The sequence below is a fragment of the Tupaia chinensis genome, unplaced genomic scaffold (genome assembly GCF_000334495.1).
Source record: "Tupaia chinensis unplaced genomic scaffold, TupChi_1.0 Scaffold000597_1, whole genome shotgun sequence".
NCBI classification, from domain to species: domain Eukaryota; kingdom Metazoa; phylum Chordata; class Mammalia; order Scandentia; family Tupaiidae; genus Tupaia; species Tupaia belangeri.
In genome coordinates, this window is record NW_006160114.1 from 3381595 (window position 1) to 3405949 (window position 24355).

General features: G+C 36.9%; 1 protein-coding gene across 7 annotated transcripts in view; it reads left to right on the forward strand.

Annotated features, from left to right (window-relative positions):
- The window catches only part of FRY (FRY microtubule binding protein), a 505649-nt gene that overhangs the window by 275882 nt on the left and 205412 nt on the right, over positions 1 to 24355 (forward strand). For all 7 annotated transcript variants that reach the window (XM_027775685.1, XM_027775680.1, XM_027775682.1 and 4 more), the window contains 2 exons: positions 5852 to 5905; positions 21323 to 21462. In XM_027775685.1, coding sequence (XP_027631486.1) covers positions 5852 to 5905; positions 21323 to 21462 — 194 coding nt within the window. The remainder of the gene's footprint in view (positions 1 to 5851; positions 5906 to 21322; positions 21463 to 24355) is intronic.

Below are 24355 nucleotides of genomic sequence, written 5' to 3' on the forward strand. Positions count from 1 at the left end.
ATTATACAAAGCCACCTAAAAATGTCACTGGAGGCTGGGCAGAGTATTAAACATAATACTCGGCAAGACAATCCCACATGAAAAAATTCCTGATTCAAATCCAGAGTCCTCCCTGAGTACACTGGGAAGCATGTGCCCGTGATGGCTGAAGGCTGGAGATTCCATCTCTTTCTACCCTCCCCGTGTTTTTTTTTTTTTTCCTACACTTTATTGATTCACAAAATACCTTAAACTAAAACTATGGGCAAAGCTAGAATCTAGTTACAAGTGCACTGTAATTTTCTTCTGGAACATTTTTAATTAATTAATTAATTAACACTCATTCCTTGAGCATTGTCACAGCATACAAAATGTGATCTCCCATCCAAAATATGCTGCATAGTGGCTTAATCATATATGTTATCATCATTAATTAATTTTCCATTTCTGGTTTCATATATATATGTATATATATATATATTTTACCCCTATTTCTCACACTCTGCCATTTCACACCCTCCTCCCCACTATCTTAGGTGCCTACAGTTGTTTTCCATTCTTTTTTCCCCCCACATTTTATTGGTTTACAAAATTTCTTAAGTAATCTACTTTCATAGCAAGTTTAGCTGATATGTACATATCAGTGAATACATATCTGACTTTAGGCATGAAACTCTGAGTAGAATTAATATACTATAAGGTATCACCTAGCCGATGTAAAGCTTACTATTGTCATTAAATAGGTATTTTTAAATATACTTTTAATTTCAAGAAAAGCAGTTTTAGCTTTAATAAATTGAAGAAATGCTAAGGAACTTTATTTAAAACTTAAAGACAGGAAACAGGATTCTGTTCAGATAGTAGCTACATGAATCAACAGGCAGCTCAAGACAGAACAAAAATTTTTAAAACTGGAAAACAAAGCCTAGAAAAATCAGCAATGTTTTAGTCAAAAGTCATAAAATGCTATTTCACCAGTTCAGTCTCATGTACTTAATCTATCTTCTGTTGTGGTCTAATCTTCACGATTAAATTCTGAAATATAATATTCAACTCCAGACGTGTCTCTATGATGAAGTTGGCCATTTTTCTCAGTTTTTAACTCTTATTTCTGTGTGTCTGTATTTAATTTTCCTGGCATAGTACTCCTGTGATAACTTCTTGGAGATCTGGTCTGGTGTTGGTAAATCCTTTCAGGTTTTGTTTATCTGAGAATATTCTTGTCTTTTCTTCCCCTATGAAGGATAATCTTGCGGGGTACAATATTCTTGGTTGAAATTGCTTTTCCCTTAACACTTTGAATATATTTCCCCATTCTTTCCAAGGAGAGGTCCGTTGTTAGCCTGATGGGATATCCTCTGTAGGTAACTTGCCGTTTCTCTCTTGCCAATCTTAGTATCTTGTCTTTGTCTGTGGTTTTGGTCAATCTGCTATAATGTGTCTTGGAGAAGATCTTTTTGGGTTGATTGCAGTTTATTCTAGATGGGAAACCACATTTGGTATGTTGTGACGATGCTTATGGGATGAACATAAATTAATTAATTAAAAAAAAGTTTCAGGAGAAAAAAAATCACAAAAACTGTTTTTATTGAAATTTTTTTTAAAAAGCGTATTTGATGACTACAGTAAGCTATATAGCCCCAAAATTTCACAGCCGAAGTATAGTATCCATTTCAGGATAGGCCTGGTTTGGGTTGTCCCTCCCGTCTTTTTTATGGAAATGAATACTTTTTTTTTTAAGTGTCATTGAAGCCATAGTTCTAGCTCTCTGTCATTATGCATGTTTTTTTTTTAATTTTTAAATTTTTTTTGAGAGGCTTTTGCTATAGGGCATGTGTGCTCACCAGAAAGAGAGAGACAAAGAGACAGAAGGCGAGAAATCACTCCCCAGAGGAGATGGCTACTCCACAATCTCTCCTCCTCCATTCTCCTCTCTGGATCTTGGGTACACATGCACATGCGTCCGGCATGAGTTTAAGCCACTGGGTCCGGGACTCGAACTGCAGTCGACTACATGAGAGTCCAGTGACATAGCCATTACACCAACTGCTTGTCCCCATAATGCATGGTTTTAAACAGTAAATACTAAAATAAAATAACTGTCTTATGTGTTTTAGGTATGATTTTGTGTTTTGTGGTCAAGAACTCCTTGAAGTTTTCTGGTATTAAAATGGGTCTTTATAAAATAGATAGCAATGAAGGTTGAATGACGTTGTAAATGTACTTAAAGCCACTGAATTGTACACTTAGAAATGATTAAAATGGTAAATCTTATGCTATGTATATTTTATCACAACAAAAAGTATAAAAAAAGATTCTCAAAACTTATGACAAAACACACACACAAACTGAATGGATCTTCATATTTGAAGAAACTGGGCATCACTGACGTAGGGCTTCTGTAAATCTGGCCAATGCACAGCCAGCACCAAGCAGTGTTCTGCCCTGTGTTGAGAGAAACCAGCGTCTCTGTGCTTGCAGCTTCCTGGCGTGAGGAGGCAGCTCTCATGTAAAACACGACTGTACACTGTGATGTGAGTTGGTAAATGCTAGGAAAAGAAAAGCATATGGAGCTCTGCAGGCTCATAAAGGACTGGGGTGGGCACCCCTGGTTTTTAGGGACAATTCAGAAAAAAGGTTTTGAGGACGTGCTAGTGGAGCTGAGGTTTGAATAGTGAACGATATCAGTAACATGCTTAAGAGGTCACTGAATACTCTTGCCTTCTCAGACTCTTCTCCCAATGGTGGGAATCAAGTGCTCTTTAGTATTCCACCCAGCATGTAGCGTGTGACATGTCACGAACTCTCAGGCACTGGCCAAAGAAAACATTGAGTAGAAATGTGTGTACAGGCTTCCTTCCAGGGATAATTTGTGGGACCTGGTATCACCTGCTTTCACTTCCTTAATTTTCATATTTGTATTTTAATAGACTTTACAAAGACATTTTAACATTTATGTATACAAAAAATGCTTTCCATCTTAGTTGCTGAATGTGTCTTCAAGTACAATTGAATGTGTTGCTTCTTTAGTTACTGTTGTGTTCTCACCTACATTGTTTAGTCCATTTTCCCCTCTAGTATTTTCTAAAAGAGGAAATGTTTATTAGCTTCATAAAAACATAGTATTCTCTTATTTAAGTGAATCACATTTTAAAGCTGTGTATTTTGCAAATAAGACATCAGTTGATTCATAAAGTTCTCGATAAAGCTTCAGATATCTAAAGTGAACCCACCAAGTGCATTTCTTCAAGAACAAAGACTCAATGGAAGGGTAGAGGTGGGGGCTTGCATCTTCCTTAAGCAAATATCATCTTTCTGAGTGGAAGAGAAGATAGAAAAGTGAATGGGCCTTTGGGATTGGCTAAATGTAAATAGAATTTTTCTGGGGCACTTAAATTGGTCAAAATAAAACTTAACTATTTTTTGATATCTAACTTTTGTATACTAAACCAAATGTTGTGTTAGAATTAACTTCCATAGCAAAAACATTTAAAAAAAAAAAAGTAATTAGAAGATTTCTTCCAGGAAGGTCAGTTAAGGCTTCCAAATATATATTTAAAAAAAGATGTGATGTTCAGGGAGAATTATTTCTATAGACCTTTGTTATTACCCAGATTATTTTTGCAGAGTGTTAGATGTGGTGCAAGTCATATCACATGCTCCAAATTCACTAAGTACACCTAGTAAATCTATGACTGGTTGGTTATCCCTTAACACTAGCCTAATAAATAGACCTCATAATGTTTCTAAGTCTGGGGACTTGGAATAGTGCATCACTTTCAACTGTTTCCTCTCTCTTTAGTTTCAAGAGAAGTACTAAAATTTTTCAAATTAATTTTATAGTTTTTATTATGTGGTTTCTATTGAAAACACAGATCCACTAGTAGCATCAGATTCTTTTTCTTTATTGACAAGTAAAAATTACATGTATTTATGTTACAGAACATGATGTTTTGATACATGTGTACATTGTTGAATGAGTAAATCAAGCTAATTGACATATTTATCACCTCACATATTTTTCACTTTATAGTGGTGAGAACATTTTAAATTGACCCTTTTTTTTGGTAATTTGCTAGAGGGTACATGCACTCACCAGGAAGAGACAGAAAGAAAAAAATCACTCTCCATGAGAGATGGCCACCCTGTAATCCTTTCTCCGTCATTCCTCCTTTTGGTATTTCTACGTGCACGTGCACCTGGTGTGTTTTTCAAGCCACAGGGTCTGGGATTCAAACCATTCAGTTGGCCACCATGCCATCAGCTGGCCCTAAAATCTGCTTTCTTACCAGTTTTCAAGTGTGCGATATGACTTAATCCATTCCAGCTGCTATAACAAATTACTATAAACTGGGTGGTTTATAAGCAACAGAAATTTACTGCTCACAGTTCCAGGGGCTGAGAAGTCCAAGATCAAGGTATTGACAGGTTTGGTCTCTGATGAGGGTCATCTTCTCATAGACACTGCCTTCTCCCTGCTTCGTCACATGGTGGAAGGGCAAGCAGACACCTTTGAACCTCTTTTATGAGGGTATTAATCTCATTCTTTAGGGCTCTGCCCTCATGATCTACTCCCAAAGGCCTTCCCTTTTAATGCCATACTTTGGGGTTAGATTATGTATGAATTTTAGGAGAACTTTCCAGACCAGAGTATAAGATGTTACTATTAACTACAGGCATCATACAGTAGGTAGATCATGATACAGTAGATCTCCAGAATTTATTTCTTCTGTCTAACTGTAACTGTTCTCTCTAAGCAACATAGCACTATTCATCCTCCCCACATCTCCACCAGCTCCTTGTAATTATCGTTCTACTCTCTGCTTCTTTGAGTTTGGATTTTTGGATTTCACATATAAATAAGATGATGCAGTATTTGTCTTTCTGTGTGTGGTTTATATCATGTAACTTAATATCCTCCAAGTTCATCCACATTGTCACAAATAACAGGATTTCCTCCTTTTTATGGCTGAATAGTATTTAGTGTGTATATATACCACATTTTCTTTATCCATTCATCCATCAGTAGACACTTAGATTGATTCCTTACCTTGGCTATTATGAGTAATACTGCAATGAACATGAGCACACCGAAATCTCTTTGACATACTGATTTCATTGCCTTTGGATATATACCCGGAAGTGGGATTGCAAGATCATATGGTAGTTCTATTTTAATTTTTTCGAGGCTCTTCTATATGGTTTTCCATAGTGATAGTACTAATTTACATTCTCATTAACAGAAAACACTACGTCCTTTTTCTCTCTATCCTTACCAGCACTTCTTACCTTGTCTTTTTGGTAAAAGTTATTCCAATAGGTATGAGACAATATGTCACTGTGGTTTTAATTTTCATTTCTTAGCATCAAACTTATAATGTGTGGGTCAAGCTGTGTATTAACACGAGTAGCAAGAATCATGCCACCCACATCAAATACTACAAGATAAGATCAGAATATCTAAGGGAGAATTAGGACTCATTTAAAAATTGTACCTCCGTTGGACCAGCATATGGTGTAATGGTGATATTGCTGCACTCCCACATAGTTGACTGCCGTTCAAGTCCTAGACCCGGTGGCTTAAAAATCATGCCAGGCACATGTGTGTGCATGGCTAAGATCCCGAGAGTAGAATGGAGGAGAGGGATTGTAGCATGGCCATCTCCCTGGGCGGTGATTTTTCGTTTTTTGTTTCTCTGTCTCTCCAATGAGCGCACGCACACCATAGCAAAAATCTTCTAAAAAAAGAAAATTGTACCTCCTCATTGCATAAAAGGAGAAGTGACTGAGAAAAAAAAAGTAACAATAATGGCATTTATTTTATATAGTTAAGAGCCTCTAATAATTAATCTTTGCATATTTTTTTTCCTAGGAAAAGCCATTGACAAAATCTCTGCAACGTGGAGAAGACCCACAATTTGACCAAGTATGTGATTTTATGTATACTATACATGTTTTTTTATTTATTTCAAAATGCACAAAAGGCAAGGCCTTCTCTACTTGTTATTGTTGTACTGATGAACTTCCTCAAAAAGGGTAAGAATATGTGATTTTAAAAACTATGCCCTGAGTCATTTAGAGTGTGATTTATAGATGTTCAGTAAATGGCTATTGATTTGAATTAGAAAGAACTGGAAAGTGCTGGAATAATTATGAGTAGACCCTTAGTTGATTGTTCCCTAAATCTTTGTATGCCGCAATTAAAGAAATTGAGAAAAGATAGTTTAAAAAGAAATTAACTCTTCAAGAATGCACAGTGCTATGAAAAATCACCTCAACAATAATTATAAACAGTATAAGACCTTAGATTATAATAGAGAAAACAAAGCAATTTAAGACAGAATAAGGGGCTACCAGGTGGTGTGGTAGTTAAGGTGCTGGACTCCCACATGGCCCACCACAATTGAGTCCCAGACTTAGCGGCTCGCTCACTCTTTCTTTCTCTCCCCTCTCTTTTCTCTCCTGTCTCTCTGCCTTCTCTAGTCAAATTGGATAATAATAATAAATAAAATTAAACACATGATTATCTTTTAAAAAGAATAAATACAAAAAATGTGTTTTAAAAATTGATTAAGAATAGTAAAAGAATGTCCATTTCTAAATAACAGGTTAGAAAAATGAGAAATTGAGTTCTTATAGATCTAGTTCTGTAACTTCAGGAAGGTTAATTTAAGAATGATGGGTAACAGGACATCAGAAGAAACTGGAAATGTGTTTGTGGTAGTTCCTAAACTTCTACATTTAATGAAAGGAAGACAGTATGTTCTTCTTCAAAATCTCAGTTGGTGCCAATTTCAGAGACAGAATACTACCCGTAGCACCATGGCCTGATATCTAAAATGGTGCTTTTCTGGTAGTCTAATGAAGAATACACAGAGCGTACACTTCCCGTGGGGCTTTGAAATTGCCTTTAATGAGGAATCCTGAGGAAATATCTCTGCTGTACAAATCCAGGCTTGTGTGATCCAAAAATGTCAGAACTGGCTGTAGAGGCACAAGCCTACATTTTCTATTTTATGAGTTATTCCCTGAGGGGAGACCTCACATGGCTAGCCTTCCAAGGCTAGTGAGGGTCTGGGTCTGCTCTCTGTTGCTGGTAAAGCTGGCTGTTCTGTAGAATGTTGGGGAAATGTTGGATGGACCTCATCCCTCTGTGTCATGGTGTACTGTCTTCTCTAATGGTATTGTTAGTTGCTATTGTCACCTGGCAGGTGCTGGGGAGTTCAGAGACCCTTGGTGAATATGGCACATGAAGTTTTGGGGAGGAGGCACTGTTTTGGAAATGTGGCAAGTTGTGTTCTTTTTAAGAATGTAAATATGTGTCATCTGCCATCTATAATTTTTCACTCTATTACATATTCTTTGTCTCTTTCCTATTAAATTATCACTGTCTTGAGGTCACAAGATAGCATAGAGGTTATGTTGTAGGAATCCCACATGTCTGACTGCAGTTTGAGTCCCGGATCCAGTGGCTTCAAAATCACCCCAGCACGATGTGTACATGCCCAAATACTGGCAGAATGAAGGAGAAGAGATTGTGATGTGGCCATCCTCCCTGAGTTGTGATTTCTCACCTTACCTTTCACTGTCTCTGACTCTCCCTCACTCTCACCTCAGCAAGCATACATACACTAAGGCAAAAACCTCCCCTGCAAAAACTCAAATTATTACTGTCTTATCTTCACAGAAGTTTTGCTGTTTTTGTTTTATTCTTTTCCAGCGTAATGTAGCTCTCCCTTTATTCTCTGGAAAAGTAGTTTTTGTAAATTTTAACATTTTAGATAATAATTATCCCCATAATCTCATTTGTTATTCTGCTTTCTACTTATGCATTTCAGCATTGTGGAAAAGATATCACCTTTGGAATTAAGAGACCTGGGTTTAAATCCCAACTTTGACATTTAATTAGCTAGATTACTTTTAAGCTTGGAGCTCAAAGTATTGTCCTTAGACCTACATCGTCAGCATCAATCCAGAGCTTGTTAGAAATGCATAGTGTCAGCTTTGCCACTTAACAAGACCCTCAGTTATCCCATATGTACATTAAAGAAGCACTGCTTTGTAGTACAACTCTATTTTTTATTTTACAATTCTATATTTTAAATACATTTTAGAGGTGAACCAATAGTAAGATGATCACTGCAAAATTTCAAATAAGACACATGGATTATCCTCTAATAACCATAAATCGTAAATTCATATATGAACTGTGAAAGAAGACAGTCTGCAAAGTCTTTATCATTTAAAGAGATAATAAGACTACCAGGTCATAAAAAAAGCTTGACTGAAGTTAGTCTACTTGTAGACTCAATGAAGAAGAAGAAGAAAAAAAAAAAAGTCATCAAAGTAATTTTGAATGTATCCCTTCCAAAATTCAGGTATTGCCAATGTGATAGTTTTAGGAGGTGGGACTCTTTTTTTGAGAGATTTTTGCTATAGGGTATGTGTGCTTGCAAGAGAAACAGAAAACAAGAAATCACCAACCTCTCAGGGGAGATTGCCATGCTGCAATACCTTCTCCTCCATTTTCCATTTTGGGAACACATGCATATGCACCAGGCATGAGTTTTAAGCCACCAGTTCAAGATTTGAACTGCATTTGACAATGTGAGAATCCAGTGATGTAACCATTACTCCATCTGCTGGTCAAGAGGCAGGACCTTTTAAGATGTGATTAGGTCATCTGGTGAATGAGATTAGATGCCCTTATAAAAGAGCTTCATAGAGGCAGCTTGTTCCTTTTGCCCTTGTACCTTGTGAAGACACAGCTTTTAAGGCTCCATTTTGGAAATAAAGGCGACCCTTCCAAGATAATGAACCTGCTTGTGCCTTCATCTTAGACCTTCCAGCCTCTAGATCTGTGAGAAATAAATTTCTGTTCTTTATAAATTATCTGGTCTTGGGTATTTTATTATAGGAGCCTGTAAGGGACTAAGGCAATGCCCATACAATCAACAAATTATAAGAATTATGTTTCCATTGGCAAGGCCATGAATGTGTCAAGGTCCCTTAGTCTTCTGGCATTAAACATTTCAATTACATAATTTCTCTTGTCCTGATTCCAAACAATACAATTTAATCTGGATCCCACAGATACCTGTCTGTGGGAAACACACTGGAACACACTGGAGAAGCAACTTGAGTGGTATATACTCCATTGCTGGAATTGTAGGAATAGTAATAATATTAGAGTCAGCATTAATGTAGTACCGTCCATAGGATAGGCATTGTGACCTTGTGCTAAGTACATCCTTTGAATAGCATACAACTGGTCCCCGTTTAGAGGTTATTTTGATAAGTTTCTTCTTTTTAAATGTCACTGGCATTATGGTATTGCATATGGAACAGGGCATCTATCCTTTCATTGCCTGGTCCTCAATGGCCCTGTTTACTCCTCCATTTAACCAGCTTATGATTAATTTTCCTCTTGCTAGAAACAGAAACAAAGACCAAAAAAAAAATAATAATAATTCACCAAGCCTCTTCTCATATATTATCTCACCTCACATCACTCAGTCCATCTAGCAACTCTGAAGATATCTTTATCATCATCTCTACATTAAATTTAATGGAAATGAATCTCAGAAAAGTTGCTTAATATATATGACTAAAACTTGAAAAAGCCAAGACTGGAAACCACATGTTCTATTAGAAAGCTTGTACTTTTTACTCTATAATTCTATGTCTAAAAACTAGGTTGATGAACATCCAGAGAAGAGTTTTTAACATGTAAAAGACTGAAGACCCTGTATCAATGATTAGGTTTGACTGGGATTGGCAAAATAAAATAACAGTGTTTTGAACAAGATAGGTGTTTTCTCTCTCTCATGCCCGAGAAGAACAGAGGAAATCCCATATTTTTTATTACTTTTTTCCTTTCTTATATATATTTACAAGATATAAGATAGCTACTGAAGCTCATCCATTATATCTGTAGTCTAGGCAGTAAGAAGGCGAAATGGAAAACAGAGTATAGAAACAAAATTTTAAAAAACAGAATTTCCCAACATTTCACACACTGTTTCTGTTTATAATCAGTTGTCTAGGTTTCACATGACCAAGTCTAACTGTAAGAAATACTGGAAATTTACATTGGGCAACTACGTGTCCATCTAAAAATAGGGTGTTTAATAAATAAAGACAAAGAGAATAGCAGTATCAGGGACAACAACCTGTCTCTGCTAGATTATTTGTGAAAACGCCCAGAGCAGCTAACAGTGCAGCTAACACTATTTGTTTCTAGTTCAGCACCTCTTTAGTTCCACTGTGGGATTCTCCTCAAATTTGCCAGCTTTCTTGTTTGAATGTTAAATATATGTATATATTTAGAGGCTAAAACTTCATGCTGCTTTAAGATTTTTATATACTATATATTTTTAGTCTTAGTTAACTGTTAGTTTAATATCTTTTAATTTAACTTAATTACAGTCTAACTCTATATAGGATAAGCCGGGGGGGGGGCATTGTTTCATAAAAGACAAGATGCCTAAACAAGATGAATTTTTTTAAACTCATGTTAAATGAGAGAGAAAGCGCACACTAGTGAACACTTTTCACATTGGAGAACCAGGCATTTATGCCTTCATTTCCCAAATTTCTCTTTGCAAAATTTCACAGATAGAAATTTCACCCACTCTTACACAGTACTACATGCAACTATGTGCCAAGCATTATGCAGCTTGTGAAAATAAATATGAAGGAAGCATGCTGCCTGTCCTGGAAAGAGCCCAGTCTAGTGGGAGAGATAAATAAGAAACATATCATCATGGGTTGGCAAGTAGCATGGTGGTTAAGGGTATTGTACTCCCATATGGCCGACTGCGGTTTGCATCCCGGACCCGGCAGCTTGCTTTCTCACTTTCCCTCTCTCTATCTCTCTCTCTCTCACTCTGTCCCTCTCTGGTCAAATTTAAATAAATAAATAAATAAATTTTTTTTTAAAAAGAAACAGAGAATCATATGAAACCAGATAAATAATTACCCCAGACAGTAAGTAAGCTGACAGTATAGGCCCAAGTGTGGTGTGAGAAACAGAAGATGAAGTTTGCCCTGCCCTCGAGATCCATGACAGGCTTCCTGGAGTAAGCAAGAGAGTCTCAGAACCATCTGGGCTGCCATTTGCAGTTGCTGCTAGTGAGAAAGTCATACCACCAACAAGAATCAATGGGAGAAGAGATTTCCAACAACTTTTTTGAAGTGCCTACTGCCACTCACTTTTTAAAAATGGCTGTCAAAGTGAGTGAAAAATTGTCCTGGAAACAAAGTCCTTAATTTAGCCATTATTTATTACTTGTGTGTGTACACATAAAGCTCTATGTAAGACAAAGAGATTTAAGAATGAGGTCCCTCAAAATCCAGCAGTAATATGATCCACTCTCCATGTACTTTAGATCCAGAAGAGAATGGTAAGGTGGTGCGTCAACAGTCCTGACGTGGGCCCACATATTTAAATGCCACATGAGAGGTGCAGTCAATGTGAGACGTCAGGGACAGAAGGTGTACTTGATGGCCAGGTGCCTAGAAAAGCTCTTTATAAAAGAACATAGTTTATCACCTGCCTAAAACAACAGAATCAATAGGATTTTGCTGGGTGTTGATGGTGAGGAAGATAGGTAATTTCAGAAGATAAGAACATTTTATGAAAAGGCCCTGAACAGAAGAGTATCGTAAGTTATGTTCACGTACTGATAAATGGATCAATTTAGTTGGTATTGTTAAAAGATCATCTTCAAAAGCAGGCAAACTCATGACTCACATTCAGATATAAAGTGAATGGGTATTAAAGATTTTATTTAACTCACTATTATTAGTTAAGTTCATTATAACCAGTTCAGAAGAAAATCCAAAAGATAGATTTATAAATCAGGAGCATAGCAATGAACATGCAGTCAGAGGCAAAACTGGCTTCTTCCACATGGGGAAGGGAAGTCAGCTGAACCTTCACTGAACAATTTGTTCCTATCTATAGAAAAGAATTATGTTTCAATGCTATGAGTTATTTACACGCCTTTTATATCTTCATATCTATCGGCAAGAATTATTTTGCGTTGCTATGAGTTATTTAATTAATGTTAAATAATTAAATATTTTAAATAGCTTAAAGGCATTGACAGGTACACAACCTCCTTACATTACTACTGGAGAGATGTGCTCTTGTTTGTCACAAAATACAAATTTTTACTACAGTTTAGGACTGCTAGAAAAGAGATCAGTTTGCATAGACAGAAAGGGATCAGATTGCAGAAGACCTGAATGCCCAGTGAATGCGGCTTTATCCTATACATACTGGTATCAAAGTGATCAAGTGGCAGTTTGATGATTATGCCAAGGAGGCCATAGGGAGTCATTTAAATGGAGAAAATCTTGAAGGTTGGAGGAATTTGGGAAGCTTGGCATTGATAGAGGTTTGAGTGTAGATAGGCCTGAACTAAAACAGAGACGTGAGACTTCCAAGAAAGGGTGGTTATAGGGGAAATTATGTAGGAAGAAGCAATATTGGTTGAGAGAAGGAAAAATAAAAGGTAATAGTAGTTTTAAACCATGATGTGGAGCTGTGACTATTCAATTCAACAAATTCAATTGAGTACCTGAAGCATACTAGGATCTGTGCAAGGTGCTGGACTTAAAAAATGAATAAGAAGTTTCTCCTCTAGGAATTCTCATTTGAAGAAGGAAGACAGATGTCTATGTAAATACAATGTAAAGGCTTAAATAGGAGGAAATTAACACATTCTCGGGGAACTCAGATAAGGGAGAGTTAATGAAGCTAAGAAGGTAACAGGTTTATGTCACAGGAAGCTATCAAGGGACCATGACACATAAACCTGTTATCCAGATGAACAAAATGGGCCAGATTATGGCAGATAGGAGGAATCTCATGGACAAAAGAGAAGTTAGAGGTGCAAAGTGCAGAGTTCTGGGGAGTGACTGAGGATGACCCTGGAAAGGCAGCCATTGTGATGGTAGTAGGAGCCATGCTGAGGAGTCTGGACTGTTTTCTATGGATCAGGAGCTCAGTCAGCCAGAGCAGTGGTATGTTAAGGGAGAGAAGAGAAGGCTACAAATCAGTTTTATACATACTGAATTTTCAAGAAGGGTGGAATATCTCAGGAGAAATAACTGAAGCTCATTTGTGCAAATGAGCACTCAATAAACATTGAGAGATTAGGGAAAAAAAATAGGTGCATGAAGAATATCATAAAAAAACATAAAGAGTTTAGGATCAAGGGGTGGGATCCACAAGAGAATGGCCAGCAAAAAGGTGACCAAAAAAAAGTCAAAGAAGCTTAGAAAATCACAGCTTTTCAAGACAGGAATGGCTAATCATGGCAACTGGTTAAGGTCTATGGCAGAAGATGTAGACAAGGAAGAACTGGAGGTTAGTAGTTAGGAACTTGGTGCTTAGGAATTCTCTGTTTAGGAGCTCACTGGCTCTGAGAAAGCCTTTCTCTGCAGTGGCTATTCATTGACATGTAGAATGCATTTTCACACTTGATAGATTAATGTTAAATAATTTAAGAGACTTGCTTCGCAGCCAAGATACAGTGACTGATTATGATTAGCAAGACTTAAATTAAAAAAGCAGTGTGCCAGAACTTAATCAGATACCAGCCGTGAGTTCCCTTTCTGTGATCTGTGGAGAGAATGAAGAAAAGGCATGGTGAGCCCACCATTTTGCCTTTAAGTGATTTTCTTCTCTTAACAAGTTTACAGATATCTTTTAAATATAAAGTCTGAGGCATTTACTTTAGATTCTCCAACGAAACAAGAATCAACCCAGAGTGTGGACCTGGGTGGCTGGTGTTCAAGTACAGCTCAAATATCAAGTTAATCCACTCTAAAAAGTGAAAAGTGATGCTATAGAATAACCCTTACCTGAAGAATGAAACCCTTACCCAGTCCAGGCTGTATTAATGACAGTCGTTAGATACGTTTTCACTCAGAGATGACTATTAACAGAAAGTAATAACTGAGTCTTTATTCTTTCACATACCTTCCAACTTCGTGTGTATGCTTTGTTATTGATTTTTCCCTGCCTTTGGCTTTTAGACCTTTGTTTATGTAGTGTCTAATGATGACATAATCATCTGAGTTAAATAATGCAGATGCAAAATCGTATGCTACATGGTGTTTTTCTATTTGAATCTTTGCTCCAACTTCTTTTTTTAAATATTTTTTATTTTATTTTATTTTATACATTCAATCACATTATTTAGCTTACAAAGTGAGTATTTCAACATAACATTTCACCCTAGTCCAGTTGATAAAACTATAAAATTATCTTCGACAGGTAAAACTTTACTTCTTAAAACTGCTACTCACACACAGAAATGGTTTAATGTCTGTTGATGATAATGTGTATAGTATTCTCAGCTGGACTGGTCTGAGGTATATTTCATGTTGGGTAAATTTTCTTTACAAGCCTAATTATATATAGTGAATGAATGTTTATTAAAAGGAAGAAGGGGAATCAGCAGTTAATGTAATGGCTATGTCGCTGGACTCCCACGTAGTCGACCGCAGTTCACGTCCTGGACCCGGTGGCTTAAAACTCATGCCGGGCACGTGTGTGTATGCATGCCCAAGATCCCGAGAAGAGAATGGAGAAGAAGGGATTGCAGCGTGACCATCCCCCCTGGGGGGTGATTTCTCGCTTTATGTCTCTATGTCTCTCTCTGTCTGGTGAGCGCACACGCCCTATAGCGAAAATCTCTCCAAAAAAAAAAGAAAAATTAAAAAAATAAAAATAATAATAATAATAATAATAAATCAATAGAAGAATGACATGTGAAGAAAAAAAAAACTGCTACATATAGGAAGTGGAAGTTATTTCCCCTTTGCATGGTAGAGTATAATTACTCCCCAAAGGAGCTTCAGATCCTTTTGTCACAAGAGAATCGTCTCACTGTGCACTGGCAATTGCATGAGGAGCCACACAGAAGATAAGGAAAGTACAGAAGGCTAATTGAGACAGTGGCATCACAGGATCTTGGGGAGGAAACCTTTCAAGGAGAACTGGGTATATAGTGCATTGCTCAGGAGATTGCAAGGGAAATGACTGCCAAAACAGCCATTGGCTGACCATTGAGTTTGTCCCTGCTGATCTTTCAGATAAAGGTATCAGTGTGTGGCAAGAACAAAAATCAGATTTCAGGATCAAGAGGAGAGTTGGCAGCAAGGCAGGAAGAGGAAGCGTCACCAGAGCATGGGTGATTGAAAAGTCTTCCAAGGAAGGACGAATAATTGAAAATTAGATGAGAAAAGGGAGAGCAGGTTCATACCAGGGCTGCAGTGTTTTCAGAACTCTCTGATGCTGAATGAAACACAAGAGCGTAACACTATGTCTTCCTGCCAAGGGTTGTGTCCATTTTTACTGATACTCCACACTTTTGTGGGGGTGGGTAGTTGAATTTCTGGAGAATCTGTGTGGATGAGTTGAAGCTGGTAGTAATTGGTTTTAGTCAGTTTATTGATTCTGGGTTCCCAAATAGTCACTAGTTACTATCCACTGTCCTTATTGGCTTTGGAGTGACAAGCTGTTGCATGCAGCAAATTTGGGAAGGCAAGTATTTACTACTTTTCTTTTATGGGTGTAATACAGAACAAGTTTCACTCAGCAACTTCTAAGCATTTGCAAGAAGCCCTGTGTTTACATTTGCTAGAATCAGAAAAGCTTCAGAACACAAACTAAGCTTCCGGGGTGCTCATGTGGACCCTGATAACTTGTGCTCAGGTAAGGGAAAGTGGGGCTTTCCCCAACACACAAAATATACTTAGGAAGTGATTTTTTTCAGCCCTGATGAATAATCTTCTGTCCTTAATTCTGTCATTACCTTAGCCTATGATCTTGTTAAGGTCATTTTTTGTCTGTGCTTCACTTACAATATTTGGAAATGGAGGAAGGCAACAGACATTTTAGAAGGTCGATTTATGCCTCACATTTTATAGCATCTCATTTTGACCTTGTAAAAACCCAGTGAGGTAATTAATATTCTCTGTCAGTCCCATTTTACAGCTGGGAACACTGAGCTTCAGAGCTCTTACAGCTATCAAGAAGCAGAGCTATAACTTGAACCCACAACTGTCTCATCTTCCCAATACACTAGTGAAATATGACAATGTGCCCGGTGAAGGGTCCGTCATCGCATATTGGGTTGTGAAATTTTAAGTTGCAGCTATGTACAATTCAATATGACTTATATTCTATACTGCTATCATTTCTACAAATTCCAGATAATTTGCTCTAATTTTCTATGTGACTTCTATTGAGATTTTCTTCTACATGGTGTATGTTTTGTGTACTTTGATGGCACCTTAGTTTCTTAATATGGTAAAAATGCCCCCCATAAATAGGAAATGCATGGTAAAATAAATCCATACATAGCAGAGCTAAAATCACTATTTACTTTCTCAGGTAGTAATAATTTCCCTAAAAAGGAAGCAGATGCAATTCTAGTGTCTCAGCATGGATTTAATGCTGCAATTCAATTAAAATATATTTAAAAGGTATAAATAAAAAATATAAGCAATTAAGAATAAAAACAAGGGGGCCAGCAAGTGACATGGTGGTTAAGGTGCTGGACATTCCCATATGGCCTACCATGGTTCAAGTCCTGGATCTGGTGGCTTGCTTTCTCACTTTCCCTCTCTCTCTCTCTGTGTCTCTCTCTGGTCAAATTAAAAAATAAATGAGTGGATAAATAAATAATTTTTTAAAAGAATAAAAACAAATTAACTGACATAAGATTTATATTCGAGTTAGTTAACATTTCTTAAATTATTTTCCAGTACAACAGTATGTTCTGCAAAATGGACCAAGATGTTAAAATCAAATAATGAAGATCTTTTCCTAACTTACAGAAAAAAAAATGCATTTAATGTATGAAATTTTATAATTTTAAGTTGTTATGATAAACTGTTCTTACATCTTCGGTATCTGACATCATTCATTAAATACTATAGTATGAATGTAATTGTATTTTAAATTACTTTGCCATATCAGTATTGTGTGGTATTACACAAAACATATCTTGTCCCAATGCCCCCACCCCAGGTTACCTGACCACCTGAACTTGTTTGAAAACTTAGACCCCATCAGCGGAGTTACTTTAAAATTAGTCATTAAACATACTGTTTATGACAAGTCTGGTTTATGACTATAAAATATGGGGTGACTCCACTGGGTAATTATTCAAATATTTATGCATGAAGTTTTTTTTTTTTTGCATTTAGTAAGTATAGTAAAATGCTTATGAAAAAATCACTGTCTCAACTATAGCATGAGTGTCTCAAAGTCTCTTTTAGCCTATTGATACATAAAATACTAAAGTAAATACTAAAACATTTACAAAGTGTGTTTAGTGTTCCCCGTGACCCCACCCCCAGAATAAAACAGCAGTATGAACTAGGTCTGTGATCCTGCACACTTCATCCCCTCTGCTGCCCAGTACCTAGCTCATCTGTGGTGGAAGAATATAATCATTTAAATGCAACAAGAGCATCTTTGTAAACGGGCCTGCCCCCTTTCAGCAGCAGCACAGAGCTAGAATTCATCTCATCATTGGCTCTGCTTCCTGTAAATGAAGGCGTTTAGTAAGTAACCAAGAAGCCAGCTAGACCTTCCTCCCTTCCTGAGCTTTGAGGGCCAGGTCTTTGCAAATTCCACCCTTCCTTCCTGAACGCCTGGACTCAAAAGGGCAGTAACAGAAAGATGGAAAAAACACACGCATCCACCCTATGCTGACCTTTCATCTTTCTGAGATGGTCTCAAGTGTATTTGCCAGGGAAAGTATGCCTAGTAGATCTTATACCCAGGATGGCTTCAGGGTGACTTTTGAATAGGTAGAAAAATTATTATTAAAAATATATACATTGTAACTGAGGTTTGAACACTGTGGACCTTCTCTACAGAGAATGTGGACTACAACTCAGTGAAGGAGCTAAACACTGTGTTCTACCACAAAATGTTTAGGAGCTGTATATAAGTTTCTACCTCCTTTATGGGTCTGTAGGCAATAATAAATATTCCACAAAGGTATATTTTTAAATAAACTTTGTTTTAGAATGGTTTGGGGTTTGCAGAAAGATGCAAAAGTAGTACAGATTGTGGCTGATTTCCTTTGTTCTTGATGTCTTACATTACCATGGTACAAATAAGAAACCAATGCCAATACACTATTATTAACTGAACTAGTTTTTCATTTGTTTATCCCTAATATCTTTTTTCTGTCTAGGATACCATCTAGAATGCCACATTACATTGAGTTGTCATATTTCCTTAGGCTCCTCCAGATTTAACACAGATCTTTTTAAATTATTGAAATATAATAGTAGGAGCTTTAGGACATTGCTACATATGTTTGTAATAATTAAGATAGTTAGCCCATAGTCCAAGACTGAATTCTGATCCCTTTTCCTTTGTGAGAAGAACCTCCTTCATTTCCCAATTCAAAACAGTTTAGATAATAGTAACTTAGGGAAATATCCTTTCTTGTGTTGGGGTAGTTTTGAGGAAAACTAGTAAATTACTCTCTTGCCATATCATGATTCACCTTCTTCCTCAAAGTTACTGCTTTTATATATATGACCACAGCAGGAAAATAGTTTGTGGCTGTGGTGTGATCAGGTGGGAGGGAAAAGAGTGTTCTTTTTTAGATTGTTTTCAATTTAGGAAAAAAAAAAAAAAAAAAGGAAAAGTAATGCTGACTAGATTCCCAGGGCCAGCTGAATGCAATAGTCTATTTTTAGTTCATAGTAATCCCTAACCAAGGAAAATGTACAATTTTGTCTGTGTACATGTAAGTATCATTTTAGGAAAGAGATAAAGGAGGCTGTGAAGAGATAGAACTTGGTAATTGTTTTGTTCAATCCGAAGACTTTTTTAAAGGTGATGGTGAAAAATCCTATTGACCCAGAGCACTTTGGCTACCTCTGCTCTGATCTTCTGCTTTATAAATGGAAGTTAAGCCTAGCCTGCTTAACTGCAGAAGTATTTTAAGTTAACTAAGGCTTTCCACTTCTTCTGCCTCCTCCCCAGCTCATTCCTGGAACTGCTGCAGTACCTTCATTCAATTCAAGTATGTCTGTATATATTTTCCTACAAATCACTGCTAGATTAAGCCCCTCAGGAAGCATTTTTACGGGCTTATTTCCCTTTTCGCAAATTTTCAGGGCCTTCCCATTTTCTAGAGAAGAAAAATTTTCAACTTTATATTCCTCTACCTGGCATACTATAAACCTCAAATCAGCAAGATATTTCTTCTTTCCTTTTCACAAACCTTCATCATACTAATCATTGTAATTGTAATCAACAAAGTTATTTTGTACCTTCATTGCCACAGGCTTTCCTCCCTTGGGTTTTTTGCATCTTTTCTTTCTTCATTCTCATCTCAAGCGTCTACCCTTTCTTTAAAAAGGCCCAGGTCTGGGACTTGAACCGAGGTTAGCCATGTGGGAGTCCAGCACCTTCAAATAAAAATAAATAAATAAATGGATAAAGATAAATAAAATAATTAAAGAAAAAAGAAAAAGGCCCAGGTAAAATCCTACCTTCATCTCTCTTGAACTCCCATCTTCCTCTTCCTCTGGTGGTCTGTCTCTTCTGAAAATCCCTGGTTTAAAGCGCACTTTATGTGCTGGTGTAGTTCCTCCTGGTCATATTTACTGTGTATGCATACTTACATAATATCTATACCAAATTTGGATCATACTGATTAAATATTTTCTCATTCTTTTTTCACTTAACACATGGACATATTTCAAATATCATCAAATACATTTGAAAATATGACCTTTAATGGTTTCATAAATGAGTCTACATGGTATTAAGCCATTTACGTAGAGTTGGACATTTGACCATTTCCTTTTTTGTCTGTAATAGATAATACTGCTTTGAACATTTTTGGTCATTTCTAATTATATATTTCAGCTCTTAAATTCTAAGAATAGCTTTCTTGAGAATGATTCATAATATGTTCTTGATGTATAGTTCCAAATTATCTTCTGTATATGTTCTGTCTACTTGTATCAGCAGTATTTGAATATGTCCATCTTATCACTGTTCATCAGTACTGGGTATTAAAATTTGCTTATACTGTGTGTTAATTAATTAAAATTTGCTAATACTGTGTGTTAATTAGGTGTGTAGAATCTACCTCACAGTAGTTTTATGTATTCTGCAATAAATACAAGACCTTTATCAAATGTGTGTTTTGCAAATATTTTCTCCTACTCTGTGGCTTATCTTTTATCACTTTCTTAACAGTACTTTTCAAAAAGCAGCAGTTTTTAATTTTGAGAATTCACTGAATCAGAGTTTGGATGTAGACTTTGCTTTAGGGGTCATACCTAAGAAATCCTTGACTAATCCAAAATCACAAAGATTTTCTCCTGTTTTCTTTAGAAGTTTCATAGTTCTAGGTTTTATACTTAGGTTCGTGATTCATATTACATTAATTTTTGAGATTTGGATGAGGTTCATTTTTTATGATAATTATATGAGAAATCTTTCCAGATAAAGAAATTAAAATGAGTCTATCAAAGGCATATGTGTTATTTAAAGAAAAAGTGAAAAGCTGGTCCTTAATGTAACAGAAGATAAACTATTGCTTTTGATTTATATCTTGAATCTAAGCTGGAGGATGGCTCAAACTAATGGATGATTATCAACAGAAAAATCATACATTGTCATTACCACTTTAATTAACATATTTGTTTATACAGACACTTTTTAAAAGATTTTTGCCATAGGGCACATGCACTCATGGGAGAGAGACAGGGAGAGGAGAAGTGCAAAATCACCATGACCCCCAAGGGTATGGCCACTCCACATTCCCTTCTCCTCCAGTCTCCTTCTGGGATTCTGGGCACATATACACATGGGCCCAGAGTGATATGCAAGCTGCCAAGTACAGGACTCAAATCACAGTAGGCTGTGTGGGAGTCCAATGCCTTAACCTCCATACCATCTGCTGGCCCCTATATAAGCATTTTTAAGGACCTAAGAAATACAAATTACTATAGTCAATGATGTGGGAAAATAATTTCTTTGCAGTTCCATGAATAACCTGTATGCAATTAACATCTGATTTCTAGAATGAAAGGGAATCAAAGCAATTAACTTTTGTAAACCACAAGATTGTTATTATATGAGGAACATCTGTCAGTATTAAACGGCTTGGGCTCTTGAGAATGTATTAATAAAGATTATGAAAGAAAGGACTGTGATAAATAAGGAAGTTTTGTAGTGAATATTGCTTGGGGTTATTTGTGAATTAAAGTTTCTCTGTAATTGGCAGTGCCAACCAATGCCTTTTAATCTCGCCTTTTTTTTATTTCTCTCTAGGTCATCAGCTCAATGAGCTCTCTTTCTGAGTACTGCCTGCCTTCCATTCTGCGTACATTATTTGACTGGTATAAAAGACAAAATGGCATTGAGGATGAATCACATGAATATAGACCAAGAACAAGCAATAAATCAAAAAGGTACATGTCTTTTCTGCAAAGATTATGTTTTCCTTTTTTTTTTTTAAAGTAGCGTTAAGTTAAAATCAGAGTCACTGGCATCTGGGTGTTCCTGACCCTTCATGAGGATGCCTCACATGTGCTGCAGGACACCCCTTGTCTGCAACAGGGGATACATTTGGAGCCCCTATCTCTGCCAGCTGTCACAGTGAAAGTTCACATACTGGGGATTTTGATTAATGGAGGCAAAATCACAGATAACAGGTCAATTTCTAGTGTTAATAAATACGGTGGTGAGAATATGGTTAACATCTTACCAAATATCACAGAGTAACTTAAAACAGAGGATTCTGAATTTTCCCAGCATAAGTAATGACAAATGAATGAGTCATGAATCAAGTATACTAATTACCTGGATTTAGTCATTGCACGTCATATTTTTGTACTAAAAAATAACCTGTATTCGCACAACAATGTACAATTATACTATGTTAATTTTTTTTAAAAAAAAGATAAACAAGCGGGATCAGCAGTTGATATAATAGCTATGTTGCTGGACTCCCATGTAGTCAACCGCAATTTGAGTCCCAGACCCGGTAGCTTAAACTCACGCCAGGCATGTGTGCATGCGTGCCCAAGATCCCGAGAGGAGGACAGAGGAGAAGGGATTGCGGTGTAGCCATCCCATCCCCCACCCCCCAGCTCCCGGGGGAGGGGATTTCTTGCTTTCTGTCTCTCTCTGTCTTTCTGGTGAGCGCACGTGCCCTATAGCAAAAACCTCTCCAAAAAAAAAGTTAAAAAAGATAAACAACGAGTCAGTTAGATGCTGTACATAGGAAGCTGGATTCCCACATGGCTGACCAAGGTTTAGTCTCAACTGCATTGACTTAAAACAACAACAACAACAAAAACACATCAGGCAAGCACATGCCCAGGATCCTGGTAAGTTGGAGAAATGGAGAAAAAAAGGATTGCAGCATGATCAGGCCCTGTTAGTGTTACTTTCTCTCATTATCTTCTCTGTCATGCCCATCCATGTGCACTCCCTTTGACATTAAAAAACAAAAAATTTACATACAGCCTTATTTTAGCATTGTTGGGAACAGGGTATAAAGGGCCCAGGTCACCCTCTTGCTTGCTTCATTCCTCTGTTCTTTCCCATTCAGTCTGTACCCATAAGCAAAAGGCTGGCTGCAGGTCCTGCATGATGTGCCAAGATATTTCAGTCCTTATTCACGTAACCTTGAGTGCTCCAGCGCACTGTGGTGGGAAGGACACTGGCTGGACCTTCACGATCGTCCTGATGGGGCCATTTGGCCATGTGATTTTAGGCAGTTCGCTAGGTTTCTGTACCTCAGTCTCTTCATGAACAAAATGAGGAAGTTAGGTGCCATCATCTCTGACCTCTTCCAGCTGAAAGTTCCATTTGTTTATTCTGTGTTTCTCAAGAGGGTTTGAAAAGTGGAACTCGCTGCCAGGCAAGCACTTCAGCAGCCATAAAATTTAAGATTCTCGTATGGTCCAATTAATATGTGCCTTCCCCAACCTTAGATAAATAATATATATAAGTTCATATGCTTAAAGTCAACCTACTACAGCAAGGTAGTGACTATACGAAATGAAATACAATTACGTTTTTTAAAAAAGAAAAGATTTTAAAGATTTTAGTTAGATTACTCTACATGAATTGATTATACAGTTTTTGAAAATGCTTTTTAAAATAGTAAACAGAAATGAATCACTCAAAAAAACAGATATTAACGGTTTCTTTTGAGTGATTCATTCCTCTAATTTTTCTTGGTAATCCTAATACTTTAAAGAAAGTATGAGAGGACTTCAAGAAGTTTGTGTAGAAAATGATGTTAAAGTACATGCTTGTTTCGGTGTAAAAAAAAAATTTGGAGTCTACACATATTTTTTCATAATACTAATTTTCCATGAACTTTTGTTTTTGAGAGTTTTTTGCTATAGGGTGTGTGCGCTCCCCAGAAAGACAGAGAGAGACAGAGAGACAGAAAGCGAGAAATCACCCCCCAAGGAGGATGGCCACGCCATAATCCCTTCTCCTCCATTCTCCTTTCAGGATCCTGGGCATGCATGCACACACGCCCGGTGTGAGTTTAAGCCACCAGGTCTGGGATGCGAACTGCAGTCGACTACATGGGAGTCCAGCGACATAGCCATTATGCTAACTGCTGGTCCCTCAATGAACTTTTTGAAGACCCTTTGTATAGACTTTCTTTGAAACTGAAGACCTGTAATTTTACCAAATTATATTATCTGAACTTATTTTATTTTATTATATTTGTGAGTTAATGTGATATTCAGTCATTTGTTTATAATTTTGTTTGATAGAGATATTAAAGACTTTTCCAGGTTGAAGTAATATTTCAGTAGAAGAAAGAAGTTTTTTGGTTGTTTTGCCACAGAGTGCGAGCACTGGAGAGACAGAGACAGTGAGAGAGAAAGTGAAAATTCACCCCTTAGAGGGGATGACCACACCACTATCCCTTCTCCATTCTCCTCCTGAGATTTTCTGCATCCATGCACAAGAACTCAGCATGGGCTTCAAGTCACCAGGTCCAGGATTCAAACCATGGTCTACATTATGAGAGTCTACCACCTACTGGCCCCCAAAAATGATTTTTTTAACTGAAATATAATCTGCCTATTATAAAATTTACCCTTTCAAAATATATAATTGGAGCAAGCAGATGGTGTGGTGGTTAGACACTGGACTCCCACATGGCCAGCCATAGTTCTAGTCCTAAACCTGGTAGCTTGCTTTTCCACTTTCTCTTTTTGGTGAGTGCACATGCCCAATAGCAATTTAAATAATAATAATAATAATAATGAATAAAATTAAATAAATTATTATTTTAAAGTATATAATTTAATGTTTTAAGTATATCCA